Here is a 14,364-nt window from a genome sequence, read left to right on the forward strand (position 1 = left end):
TAAAGGAACTTTAAGTTAAAATGTGTAGCCTGCTCTCTGATAACACCATCATCGGTTCATCATCACTAGATATTTGCTGACATCTGCTGGAGGTCTGGATCACAAGCACTTGGATATCTCCAGCGTTTGTACTCAGAACCCTATTCGAAACACAAAAAAGAAAATAGTCTGGGATTTGTTTTTTTTTGGGGGGGGGGGGGGGTGGTGGTGGTGGGGGGGGGGTTGCTGTGGCAACACTCAAAGATTTCAATTTCTGTCTCTTCAGTACTGAGCATAAGTTTGCATTAAGCAAATTAATGTGTGATTCCTGTCCTTTGGACTTCGGGAAATTTCATCTGAATGCACCTGCCATTGTTATCTGTAATAGTCAGCTGTCTGGATTTTTCTTGTGTAGATTTCAGTTTTACCCTTGGGGAAAGCCCTCTGGCTGCCTCAGGTTGGTCATTAGATAGATTTAAGGAAAGCTAACTGGACCCTTTCCTCATCACTCAGGCACTGAAAAGCAAAGATGAGGTTTAGAAGTCTGAGCCAAGACAATATTCACTGATGACCCTGCACCTCCATGTTTCATTATGTGGAGCAATATATATTGAGGGCATTTCATTTTCAGTAATTGCTTACAAGCAGCCAGATAGCAGAGACGTCTGGGCCTGCTCTGGGCACTTACACATCAGTTATGGCAATGGCAAATGTTTATGGGCCAGACGTGGTCTAAAAAGTCATGAAGTGGATTCCACCAAGTTAAGCGTGGGCTGGAAGTGACCCAAACACTTGGAAGCAAGAAAATACCACAGTACTGTGTGAAGAATTAATGGCTTGACTGTTTTTTGTTTTGTTTCTTTTGTTATTGTTTTGATGTTGTTGTTGTTCTTATTCAAAATAGAACTAGATGAAATTAGCATTTAGGAAAACACCTGGACAAATCATGCTATTACAACTTTGTCTTCTGTCCCTTTTCTTTTTTTATCCTCACCTCTCCGTGCTCCCGTTTCCCACTGTCACCAAGTTCTTGGTCATAGGGGATCATCTGAATGTTGGGATTCTCTCTGTCTAATATTGTGTTAGAACGCACTTGAACTGACTGTTGTTGAATTGGTGCTATTTGAATAAAATAAACTCAAAATGAATTGGATATAATCAGGGTCTTGGCCTTCAGTAAGCCTAAGAAGACAACAAATAAATTCGACAAGGTAACTGGACTTCTTTAACTGCCAGTGCTTTTGTTTAGTTTTAAATGTTTGAAAATGTTTCGATTTAGTTTAGTTTTCATTACTATGAGGGGTTGGTTTTAGTCTTTGTAAGGGGTATTGATGTGAATTGTTACTTTTTGTGAAACCGATATTGAAACAGTGGTTCATTTATTCTGGTATTGCTGGTTTACGAAACATCTCTAGAGCATATTTTCACGTTTTGTTTCTGATCATGGTAACCCTAATTTTTCGTTATGCTCGAAAAACGTTTTCTTGGTTACAGTGATATTGACAGTGTATTCACACATCCAAGTTCTCCAGTCGTAAGCCAAATTTCACTGAATTACTTTTGATATTAAAGCATTATATTTTCTCAATAATGGACAGCAAGAATTGAAAATACCTTAAAACCGTGTCACCGTCTTAAAGATTTTAGTATACTTCTATAATTCTGTGTGTTAGAACGGCTTGAAACCCCTGGTATTTTGTGTTTATGGTAATTCCCAAGTTGTATCGTTTTCGTTTATTTTCCTTGTACTCCTTTCGGTGTTCTTGACAACCTGATGTATGCCATATTCCGCTTTGTTGTTATTATTAATAAAGTTTTTCTTTTTTTTTTTTTTTTAATTCTTGGACTCTTGTGGGCATGTCGTTTCGTCACTTCCGCCAAAAATACAACAAACGCTCACGCTAACTGTGCTGTGTAATTCAAGTTAATTTTTTAAAGTTACAGTTTGGTCCAACCGGTTCAGCGGTTCGTCGGACAGTCACAGTCCATCAGGTCAGTCTACATCACTTAACAGCTTGAAAAAGGCTTGTTAATTGGGGTTATTTGAACTATATTAGCTTGAATCGCTCACTGACGTTTGCTGTGCTAGCTAACGCTAAAACGAAAGCTGTGCGCACTTCAGCTGTTGTTGACTTCGTTAGCTTGCGTTTAACCTCCCCTTGGCGATAATGTCGATTAGCAATATTAATTATGGATTAATGATTAGCGAAAAAAAGCTTGGTTTTAGGTCCTACCTTTAAAACTGGAGCGCACAGCTATCGCAGCAAACATCTGGTATTTTATCACCGGTTTAAAACAAACAAACAAACAAAAAGAAAGAAACAAAAAATAAAACATTTCTCGCAAGTGTGCTACACTGAAAAACACATGTGCTGTTTTTGTTTTTCTTTGAGAAAGAATAGCAGACTGTTACAGCTTCACAGAGGTGAAGTCACATGCTTCCATCGTACTGTAGCTGCTGGATGTCCCTGAAATCACTATCTTACATTGGGGTGTTTCAGCTCCGAGTGACTTGTGTACCTGACAAAACAAACTCAAAAAAGCAAATAACATAGATAATCGAGCTCGAATTAAGGTAAGAAATCAAACAGGAAATTAAACAAGGTAACGCTAAAGATGGTATCCCAAAAAGTTGAAGCTGTTCGTATGGACTTTGCGTTTTCAGTTGGAGAAACGTTTCGTCACTCAACCAAGTGAGTTCTTTAATCTCAGTTGACTGCACGTTATAAACAGTGCATTTGCATATTGACTAAAACTAACACCACTGGTGACTATTGGTTTGTGGGGTGAGTACAGTACTGTTTAAGCCATGGGTAGCTTCAAATACTTAATAGCTGGAAGTATATATTTTTTCTTAAAGATTCAAAGTAATGGTACAAGGTTCGCTGTCTCTTCAATGACAAACACAACATCAGCTGTGACGGAAGAAGTCACTTTGATGAGTGATGAAATGTTTTTCCCACTGAAAACGCTACGTCCAGATGAACAGAATCAACTTTTTGGGATTTACTTACCTGGATGATTCAGCATGCATCAAGACACTAAAGATATTAGTTCCGATAATAAGAAGACAATATTAAAAAATTAAAATGTAATGCTTTCTAAATGAATATATATGAAATGAGCAGTAAATTAACATGTTTTTGCTTTTGTTTAGTTTTAAAGGAAAATTGTAGTTTAAATTGTAGCCCAATGTGTCTGTCTTCTCACTGTGCTGCAGAGTATACGTACAGATCATAATAGATGCCATAAATACCACAAAGGCATTTGTCTGTGAAGGTTCTCAGTCATCCAGGTCATCGTAGCCTAAGGAGCTTGGAAAGAAAAGCATCTGGACTTTAAGTTGCTTGAAGACATTTCACCTCTCATCAGAGAAGCTTCTTCAGTTCTAAGGTCAAATGGTGGAGAGTCCCAGATCTGAAGTCCAGACGCTTTTCTTTCCAAGCTCCTTAGACCACAAGGGCCTTTCATCCGAGTTTTAACAAAAGTGATTTTTAGAATTGTTTTGTCATTTTCAATGTCAATTATAGCTTTTTATGAATTATATTTATTGAATCAAGATTTAAGAATATCAGAAATGCATTCAAATAGAAAGGTAGGTGTTACGACCCGACTCAAAAGGCGCAACATAAAAAAAGGAGATGAGTATCGGTGAGAAGAGGTTTCATCTTAAAATGGAAAACCAGGTTGGCTAAAATGGTTGCTGCCACCAAGGCAAAGACAAGTGAGCTCCCTGGGAAGCTTGCCTCAGGTATGCTTTTATCCACACCTGACTAGGTGTGGCCAATTAGCACCAGCTGAACACACTGAGCAGATTAGAGGCTGCAGAGGGACGTAACAGTAGGTAAGAGGCTTAAGAGTTACATGTACGAAATCCTACTAATGCTGGTGTTGAAGAAATCAGTCAGACTATATTTATTTATTTATTTATTTATTTTTAACCAAGAAATATTTTTCACACCTAATTTTGGTTTTTATTGTAGTTTTGTTTTTTGTTTTTTTAAACTATGATAACCTTCTCCTCTGTATCTAGATCTATGGTGGCAGGTTCGGCACTCATGGAGCCATCCAGTAAACCTGGGCCCAACCAGGTGGCTGATGTGGTGTTTGTCATTGAAGGGACAGCGAACCTTGGACCATACTTTGAATCTTTAAGAAAAAATTACATACTTCCAGCTATTGAGTAAGTATCTAAAGCTACCCATTGTTTCCTAACTCATTAATGTCATGTAGCCATGAATTAATTTTATTTCATTCACCACAGGTATTTTAATGGAGGGCCTCCAGCAGAAACGGATTTTGGTGGAGATGTGAGTGTTGCTGTAATTCCTGTTTTCTATCTTTTTAACTGCTTATCCAACTTAAGGTTGGGCTAAAACCTTTCCCAGCTGACATAGGGCAAGAGGCAAGGTACACTGTAGACAGTCTAATCTCTGCTTTTTATTCTTTAGCTTGCATTCCCTGTCACTGTTTGCTGAAATTCGAATATGTTTTTTGAATTCTGTGGATAATTTATGATTACTATTTTATTTTTTTCTAGTACGGGGGCACACAGTATGGCCTTGTGGTCTTCAACACAGTGGACTGCGCTCCGGAGTCATATGTCCAGTGTCACGCGCCAACCAGCTCAGCCTTCGAATTTGTCTCCTGGATCGACAACATCCAGTAAAAATTATTTTCCTATTACACCTTTTAAACTGCCCCTTTGTTCTAATCATGAAGAGAAATCGTAGAAAATCACACTTTTTTTCTTTTCCACACAGGTTTATGGGAGGTGGAGCAGAAAGCTGCAGTCTGATTGCAGAGGGACTTTCTGTGGCCTTGCAGCTTTTCGATGACTTTAAGAAAATGAGGGAGCAGATGTAAGCCTGTATTTGTGTTTTCTTCATTGATAAAACAAACCTAGAGGCAGAATCTTTTCATCCAAGGTAACTTGGTAAAAGACAGTGAGAAGCTAATTTTGGCACTTCCTTAAAATAACATATTCTTCTCTTTTCCAGCTCCATGTTTGTATTGGGCCTACCAGAGTAGCTTTTTTAGAATAGCAAGTTCAAACAAGCTGCTTTAGCTGCTACCTCTCAGTTCAATAATCCTTATTTTTCTTATATTTGATCCCGTCAGTTCATCTTCTTTCTGAAACGACATGTTTTAGCATACTTCCCTGTAATTTTAACCCGTTTTCTCTGATTGGCTCCCTCTTTGAAATACCTGCTTAAAATGGCAAATGGGTGGGGCCTCGTTGCTCTCAGTGTCTATGATGAATATATTACGGATGTCTGCTGTTATTAACATTATTATGAGACAAAAATAGAAAAAATTTAATTTGAGTGTTTAGATCAGTTTTGAAATCTGAGTTTTCACCTCACACAAATTACACTCACATAAACTAACCTCATTTTCAAAACTTTGACCATATGTAATTTTGGTTATATAGATGAACATTCACCAAATTAATGGTAAAGGAAAAGTATAATAGGTTCTCTTTAAGAGGCAAAACTATGATTGAATCAGTATAATAAGTCTTCCTTTATCCCCAAAATAACTGGGTCTTCTTGCTAAAATCATCTTTAAAAAGTTTCTAATATCTCATGAAATTCAAGTAAAAAGAAAAAAACAATTACAACAACGCCAGTTTTCTTTTTTGAATTAGCTTAGTAGTGATGAAAATCGAAACTTTTGTCTCTCCCTCTTTCTGTGTGCTGCTGCAGAGGTCAGACCCACAAAGTGTGTGTGCTGCTGTGTAATTCCCCTCCTTACCTGCTTCCTGCTGTGGAGAGTGTCAGCTACACTGGCTGCACAGCAGACAGCCTGGTCAAAATCATCAGAGATGTAAGTAAACACAGATTTTGTCCTCAGTAGATACTTGGAGGACAGGCTGGCTTTTTTGGTGAAGGTTATTTTTACTGGGTTAGATATGATCATAGTATTAACCTTGATATATATTTGTTGTTTGTTTTTTTTTGTTGTTTTTGTTTTTTTTAGAGAGGAATTAATTTCTCTGTTGTGGCTCCTCGGAAACTGCCCCCTCTAAGGGCTTTGTTTGAACGTGCGTCACCAGTAGGGGGGGCAGTTGAATCTCTTCCTGACTACAGTCAAGATCCCTTCCACATGGTCCTAGTCAGAGGCATCTCGCTTCCTGGTGAGAAAACTATGCCTTGTCCACTTGTAGCACATGTTTTTATTCATTTATTTGTTTTTTTTGTTTGTTTGTTTTTTGCTCTTATACTAAAGATATGTTGTGGAACAATAAGCCTTGATGAATTTTCAATTTTAAGTCTTCTTTGATACACAGTGATATGTAAAGGTATTTGGACTCATGTTAAAGCCTTAGCTTTTACACGCTGGGTGCCATTACGCTGGTTTTCGGGTGGAGGAATTGTTCTTATTTAGATTTGAGAATGGACTGCTAAGTTGTCCGCTTGGTTGGAACTGTAGTTTTGGCACTTTGACATTTTTAGCCGTGGAGGTTGATGTTTAATATGTGAGTAGACAAGTGTACAATGCTGTGAAAAAACAATTTGACTCCTTCTTGTTTTCAACATGTTTCACCTTTTCAAAACATTTTTAATATTAGTCAAAGATGATCAAAGAAAAATGCAGTTTTAGAATGAGGATTTCATTTATTAAGGGAAGAAAAGTTATCCAAACCTACCTGACCTTATGTGGGGAAAAAAAAAAAAAGTTATTTCCTCCCTTGTTAAGTCATGAATTAACTGTGAGTAATCACATTTTTTGAAAGCTGAGTTCACTTTTATTGGCCAAACCCAGGCCTAGACTCTGGTGAACCATGCTGCTAGCCATTATCCACAAATGAAAAAAACAGTGGTGAACATAACCAGGAGTGGCCAGCCTACAAAAATTACTCCAAGAGAGCATGAACGACTTATCTAAGAGGTCACAAAAGGACCCAAAACAACATCTAAAGAATTGCAGGCTTGACTTGCTTCAGTTACGGTTGTGGCTACACTTATGATTCAACAAAAAGAAAGAGACGTGGCATAATGGGATAATTGTAAGGTGAAAACCAATGCTGACCAAATAGAGCACAAAGGCTCATCTCACGTTTGCTTAAAAAAATGTCTTGATGAACCCCAGGAGTTTTAGGAAAAATATTCTGTGGAATACAACTGGCATAAAACTAACGTGGCATTTCATAAAAGAAACCTCATACCAACAGTCAAACGTGGTGGTGGTAGTATGATGCTGCTTCAGGACCAGGATAACTTGCAAAATTTGAGGAACTATGAATTCTGCTCTCTTCCTGAAAATCGTGAAGGAGAACGTCTGACTATCAATTTTTACCCTGAAGGTTATGCAGCAGAAAGTGATCTGAAACACCTCACTTGTCATCGCCATTGTCCATGCTGATGACAACTTGCATATTAACAATCATGAAACTGAGCTCACAACCATCAATGGTGCTAGTTTTTGTCATAATGCAACTATACCATTTAGAAGTTTGGGGATACCTGCTGTTAGCGGAAACTCAAGAAGTTCCCACTAAATTCAGATGAACAGAATGAACTTTCTGGGTTTTCCTTACCTCGATGATTGAGCATGCATTAAAATACACCAGTCACTCTGCTACTGAATGGCTAAAAAAAAAAAAAAAAAAACAGTACAAAATGAAGTTTCTGGAGTGGCCTAGTTGAAGTCTAGACTTAAATCCATCAGAAATGCTTTGGCATGACTCCCATGCTGCTGAATTAAAAAAAATAAAAAAAATAAAAATTCTACATTTATCACAAATGATTGATTTCAGATCTTCCTGCCAAGGGTGCCACAACCAGTTATTAAGTTTAGTTTTTCACTCAGAGCCAGGTTTGAATAGCTTTTTCCCCTTAATAGATGACATCATCTTTTACAAACTGCATTCTCTATCTCTTCTGGTTATTTCTGTCTAATTTTAAAATTACTGAAACATGACTGTAACTTTGTATATCAGTTTATGAATCATCCATTTATAGATTTTTATTTCACTCTGAGCGCTTCTTTATTTGTAATTCTTAAAGGAATTTCTAAAGACTTAGCTACTGTTCAAGGTTACTCCGACACATCTCTGTGATCAGAGTCATAAATACATATCATGCTTCCAGTTGTAAGAAGTGCAAAACAGAACAAAAAAACGCTTGTACCTTTTCAACTGGACTTCACTAAACAATGGGTGATGTCCCGATGGCTGCAGCCATCTTTTATGTACAGAGCTTATCTCCCAGTCTCTCTCTCTAGTTTCTGCAGGTGGAGGACCCGGGCCGCACAAACCTGTCATCCCTCCTCCGGTGCTGGCTAGTAGTCAGCCTGTTGTTGGAACTCCACAGCCCCCTCCACCAATAAACACAACCCCTCCTTATCAGGTAATGGGCAAGCAGCCATATAGTGTAAAGCTGGCTGGAGACTAATTCGTGCTGCCTGCTTTTGGCTCAGTTTCAGACAGCGGTGCTTATGTTTCTTCCCTTAAAACGTTTTACCAAGCATTGTCTTCCTTTAATCTGCCCGCTGACAGAATACGCCTCTGACTGCTGCTCAGGTGGCTGCACAGATGGTCATGGAGGCAGCCAACAACCAGAAGAGTCGCTGTGAGTTACCAGAGGGCTCTTTGGGTCTTTGTGAACAATTTATACTAGCCAAGCTTTTACTTGCAGCGTGTCTGTGTTTACATAGACCATGTGTGATTATGCCTTGGTGTTTAACCCTACAGCATATTTATATATGATATTGTTCGGATTTATGCTTTTTTTTTTTTTTTTTTCTTTTCTTTTTTTTTTTTTTTTTTTTTTTGGTCAGTCTTGTCTTTTTATGCCTTCTTTCCTTCCTTCAGTCCCAGGAATGGGCCAAGGGCCTCCATTTCCCAGTCACCCTGTAGTCAAGCCCATTCAGCCGAGTTTATCAACAGTGAGTACGGTAAATACGCCAATCCAACCAGTTACTCCCAATCAGCAGCCAGTCCCACCCGCAGGACAGCCAGTGCCCAGCCAGCCACCACAGCCACTCCCTCAGCAGCCACAACCCTCTGGAAATCAGACCACGCAACCATCTGCAGCGCCCACTATGGTAATTTCTGTTTCTTCTTCTTCAACTTCCAACCCCCTTTTAAGGGTTAAAAATACAGGAATTTGCAAACAAGGCAATAAATGCATTATTTGGGAAACTGTTCGTATTTCTTGTGTTGCTAAGAGTTAGATTAGAAGAACCGTAGCTCTGTAATGTGTCCCTGGAAAAATCAAAGCTGCAGAGATCAAGCTGGTAGCTCAGACAGACTCAGTGGAGCTGGGTCTGACCACCGATGACAAACTCAATATACTTCAGACATTGAAGAAGAAAAACACTTAAAATAAACCGATATTAGATAGGATATGAAAACATGAACGTCTTGTAACATGTTTTCATATCCTATTATTAAAAGGTGACAAATTAACATCCAAAAAAACGAATAAACTGCGACCAAAAAGTGTGGAACATGATGGACGCTGCTCTAAAATTCATGACAACCTCTTCAATATAATTTAAAATCTAAAATAGCAAAACAATAAACCATCCAGCAATTCACTTATTTGGTTCTGGGTTGCAGGGCAGCAGCCCCTCTCGCGAGCCATTTCCTCCAGCTTATCCAGGAAACATCAGGTCCAGCCAAGAGATATAATCTCTCTAATGTGTCCTGGGCCCAACCTGGGGCCTCCTGCCAGTAGGACATGCCTGGCCAGACAACTTTATATCCAGGACTACCTCAGCTGCCTCCTTTCAATGTAGAGGAGTGGCGGCTCTACTCTGAGCCCCTCCTAAATGACTCAACTCCTTACCATACTGTTAAGGGAAAGCCCATCTGCCCTTTGGAGAAAGCTAATTTTTTCCACTTGTATCCATGAGCTCATTCTTTCACCTTTAAAAGAACTAGCAATAATGGTGCAATAAGATATCTGCATAACATTTAGGACACAACAATTTACTGGTATTTCACATCAATTAAAATCTTAACAAGACTTGGATTAAATGAGTAGTAAGTCTGGTGCTGAGTAGTGACAATTAGTCGTATAGTCGCACACATGCCTACTAAAAACAAGAAGTGTTTTTCTATATAGGGGATATTAGCGATCAATCGTGATATCATGTAACTAAAGAATTACTTCCATGTTGTCCAGTGCACTGGAAACATTGGCCTTCAAGCATATATATTCCTATTTCCAATGCTGACCTGTCCTGACAGTTGCACATTGCAAAACACTTTCATCAGATTAATTGCAGCGGTGTTTTTGGCTACGTTCACACTGCAGGTCTTAATGCTTAATTCTGATTTTTTTTTTTTTTTTTTTTTTTGTCTGCTTGTTCACACTACAAATAAAATGCGACAGCAAATGCGCTCTAGTGTGAACCCTCAAAGCGGCCGGCATGCGCAAAAGAAGACGTCACACACAACGCGCTCTGTTTAGACCCAGACCAAACAGTATTGTTTGACTGATGGTCCTTAATATAAAGACTTGTTTCGGACTTTACGTTTCCCAATTTTGCTTGAAGTTATAAAGTTATTTTGTTATTTACAAATGGCCTAATAATGATCCTTATTGCTGTTTTAGAGAGGAGCGGTGCTTCAAAGGATAGTTGCAGATTTCTGTCAGAATCTGCAGATTATACAGTACAAATAAAATGTTCACGTTTCTCCAACGTTGTCTTCCCAACAGTTTCATTGGATGGCCAGGAACTGTTCGCGATGTCTTCTCAGGCGCTGATAATTGCCGTCTGTCTTGCGTCAGTGACGTAAAAGACGGATTTAATGCGACATGACCATTCAAACAGCAGTCGCTTTCTAAAACATCGGACATGTATCGGATTCAGTACCACATACGAAAGTGACCCAGATCGGATTTGAAAATATCGTATTTGTGCCGTTCACACTGTCATACCATGATCGGATATGGGTCGCATAGGGTCAAAAAAGTCGGATTTGATGAGCTTTCGCCTGCAGTGTGAACATAGCCTTTGTACACCTAAGTCACATTCATGCCTTTATTTTTCTGTTCTGTTTACACATTTTGTTCAAACCCAGAGAAAAGAAAAGGGTGAAAAAATAGTTGGACTAATGCTGAAGACATACAGTACTCTGCATACAGAAGTTCATTTTCATTCCATGTTCCAGTGGCATATTGTGTTTCCTAATCCAGGTTTATTTTGTGAAAAGGCTAATTGATCTTTGTGGGGGGGGAAACCCCCATCCAATTATCCCAACACAGAGCTGAAACTGCTGATTAAGGAAGCAATAAATCTGTCTAATTGAGCGGTTGGAGCATCAGCGTCTGTGGTTCAAATATACTCAAGTTGGCTGAAAAAATATTGGGTTATCTTATGTTTCATTTGCTGTTTTCACCCCTGTAAACGCTATCAAAGATTAAGTCATACTGATATTTTTACATGTAAATAGCCCTGCTTCACTTAGAAAGACTCAGGACTTTACTTGGTGATGCTCTGCAAGCAGCAGCCTTGAGCTGAGTTTTCAGACCAGCACACTGTCTGAAGCCTAATATCAAAATGAATTTTAAATGCTACTACTACTATCAGATCAAAACCAGATAAGAGTCGCAATTCCCCAGAAGATCATTGTGGGTAGCGTTTTTTTTCCCCTTCGTTTTCCAATTCATTTATTAATGTTCCTTTTTTAACAGATTCAATTGTCTAAACTTACATCTAATAACGTAGTTCGATCAGCTCTAAAGAATTATGTTTTACTATTGAAATAATTACTTTTCCTATGAATTGAGAAGTAATTCTTTATTCCTGGAAAAGTGTTGTATTGATAGCGTCCTCTAATTTCCTTACAGCCTGGAAGTCAAGTCAATCCAAACCCAATTCCACAAGGACAAGGTGTCACCAATAAAGTAGTGGCCTGGACTGGTGTTCTCGAGTGGCAAGAGGTAAAACAGATTCTTTGATTTTGAGTTAATGTTCATTCAATGGGAAATAAATGGATGTCTTACTTTTATTGAGAGCTTTGTGATCAGAAAGTAAAACCATCAAGGAAAGAATCACTTAAGTCATCAGAGTTCAGACAAAAGAGGTCTGGGAAAACTGCTAATACTAACCATTCTCCTCCTCAGTGGGTCTCACCACCAGTACACTGTGGAGCTCCATTTACCAGTCAGCTTGCAGATGTTTCTTTAAAATGTGAAATAGAGCTTTTTAGCAGCTGACCGATACTTTAGTAAACATTGAAAGTCTGATACCTTTTAATGGTGTGCTGCAGCAGCTGCAAATGAGTCTGAGGAAAACAAATGTTTTCTTTTTGTCACAGCGAAAATAAACGAATTAAGGGAAATCCGGAAAGATATTGAAGAGTTGCAAGTTGGAAAAACAAAGTAAATAACTGATTACTTCAAATGCAATACTAACGTGTGTTGCTTAGTGTAGCTGGAGGGTAATCTAATGCATTACTTTACCTAACACTGCCCTTGGCGCTGTAAGTCAGTGAGAGCAGATGTTCCTCATATCCTCACATTTCATGCACAAACCCTCTGTTTGTAGGAAGGAGCCAATCAGAAGAGAGCTGTCTTAAAAAAAGAACCTTGGACGTCTTGGTTTAGACAGAGGGGCTGTACATTATGTTGCATTTATTTAATGTGCAAAATTTGTATGTTGTTATCTAAAAAGTTTTGTCTTTGCAAGCTTCAGAGGGGCTACAGACAAGTTACCTGGTTCCTTGTGTTTCCATTCCTAATGCTAAGCTAACTGGCTCCTGGACTCAGCTTTACATTTTCTGTCCTTTTGTAATTGATAAGTCTTTTTTGAAACTATCTTCAGAATAAGTGAATTAGATGTCCCTGCTGTAAATCAGCCTGTATTAGATTAGAATAAAAACCAGCACAGTCTGAGACTTGCCCTACCGCTGTCTAGGACCTATCACAGCAGTAAGTCTTAATAACCACCTGCCATTGATTATTGTACAGCTTGATTAATTGCACATCATTTTATTGTGCTACTTCTATTGGTTTTTGCCCAAGGTCAAATCGATTCAGTTTACAGTTGCATTGCTGAACCAGGAAAATGGATGTTAATGCCTTTTATGCGACACTCATGAGGTCTTCCAGTGTTTGTGTTTAGTGGACAGACTCGGATCAATTCCCTGCATCGACTCCAGCCCCCGTCTTCTGTTTGTCAAAATTATACAAGTCGGTTAAACGGACAGGAATAAGAATGAAGAAGCTCTGGAGAATCTAAATCTTGTCTATGACAATACAAACCGTCACAAATGATCTGAGTGGACAAATTAGAAGCATGAAACATTGCTCTTAATCTGCTGCCTCCTACTGCAGTTAAGTCATCAGGCTTTCAGCTCTGTAAGTGATTCTTCTGTGGCGCAATCTGTAATGTTGAGAATAATTACAATGCAGACACTAAAATTCATTTGGAGAAATGGCTGTTGATAAAAACTCTCAAGGACTGCCAGCACACTTGGGTGGCGCTTGCTCGGAGTACAGTGTTATCAATATGGTATGTTCTGTTTTTGGCTGAATTTCAATCTGTTATTCTATGAAAGCTTTTCTCGTCTAAAATGTGGCGTGTTTGCGGTTTCCGCTGTGGTTTACTGACACACTTTTTAAATCCACCCGTAATTTAAAGCAGATTAGATTGTTTTGTTACTGTCCACATTCCTGGCTCCTTTTCTTCTCCACCTTAGCAAGCCCTGGAGATAAATAACCCATTTGTCTGCAGCACAACACATTTGTAATGGTCTATAGTAGACCTGACTAATATGTGATAGATTAACCATTGATCGTGTATTGATGCGCTGAAGACGAGTGCTGGCAGTGTTCCCAGTGGGATTGCTGCAGTGATGTGCTTGGAGAGAGCGCCCCTCTCCTTTTAATTCTTGACAATTTGTTTAGGTCTTAAAAGTCCATCCATTTCTTTAAATTGCTTTTTCTGATTGAGGTCACTGGCAGAGGCTTGAGCAGGGCAGCCCACAGATCCTTTTCCTCAGCAATATTCTCCAATTGCTCCCAGGCCAACTTGAAATCCCAGATACCCATCAGAGCATTCTGGTGTAAATTGAATGTTGGATGGTCAAACGCATCCAAAACGGCAACATTACACACCAAATAGGAACGGTGCCACTCCAAAGCACACTCTTTTGGGAGTTCATTGCTCAAACTGAATAAGCTGTGAGGTATTTAAGCCTACAAAACAACTGACTAGGGCCCTATGAACTGCAATCACAGTCATTGAAATTATTGAGAGTTGAGTGTGCTGATAAGTAAAGAGTTGCATAACAGTCACTTTTCTAAATTTTACAGTGTTCCGATTTTCTGGTGTTAACAATATCTGATATTTTAATTAGTCAATTAATGAATTTAATGATTTATTAGTAGTAACACACGTGATAATACTGCAAATGTTCCAGCA

At 38.8% G+C, this 14,364-nt stretch overlaps 1 protein-coding gene across 4 annotated transcripts in view; it reads left to right on the forward strand.

Moving 5' to 3' along the window:
- The first annotated feature begins 1,832 nt into the window (after positions 1-1,832).
- med25 (mediator complex subunit 25) overlaps positions 1,833-14,364 on the forward strand; it is a 31,462-nt gene continuing 18,930 nt past the window's right edge. For 3 of the 4 annotated variants that reach the window (XM_085454924.1, XM_085454928.1, XM_085454926.1), the window contains exons 1-11: positions 1,833-1,971; positions 4,013-4,162; positions 4,244-4,289; positions 4,520-4,644; positions 4,743-4,841; positions 5,688-5,808; positions 5,962-6,118; positions 8,209-8,333; positions 8,483-8,555; positions 8,798-9,030; positions 11,787-11,879. In XM_085454924.1, coding sequence (XP_085311050.1) covers positions 4,017-4,162; positions 4,244-4,289; positions 4,520-4,644; positions 4,743-4,841; positions 5,688-5,808; positions 5,962-6,118; positions 8,209-8,333; positions 8,483-8,555; positions 8,798-9,030; positions 11,787-11,879 — 1,218 coding nt within the window. In that variant the 5' untranslated portion in view covers positions 1,833-1,971; positions 4,013-4,016. Of the gene's footprint in view, positions 1,972-2,412; positions 2,555-4,012; positions 4,163-4,243; positions 4,290-4,519; positions 4,645-4,742; positions 4,842-5,687; positions 5,809-5,961; positions 6,119-8,208; positions 8,334-8,482; positions 8,556-8,797; positions 9,031-11,786; positions 11,880-14,364 lie in introns of those variants that run through there. The other variant, XM_085454925.1, reaches the window with a different exon arrangement.

This window comes from Copadichromis virginalis, linkage group LG4, assembly GCF_057382275.1.
Source record: "Copadichromis virginalis isolate Kocher_CV1m ecotype Utaka linkage group LG4, C_Virginalis_male_GT1.1, whole genome shotgun sequence".
In the NCBI taxonomy this organism is placed as follows: Eukaryota; Metazoa; Chordata; class Actinopteri; order Cichliformes; family Cichlidae; genus Copadichromis; species Copadichromis virginalis.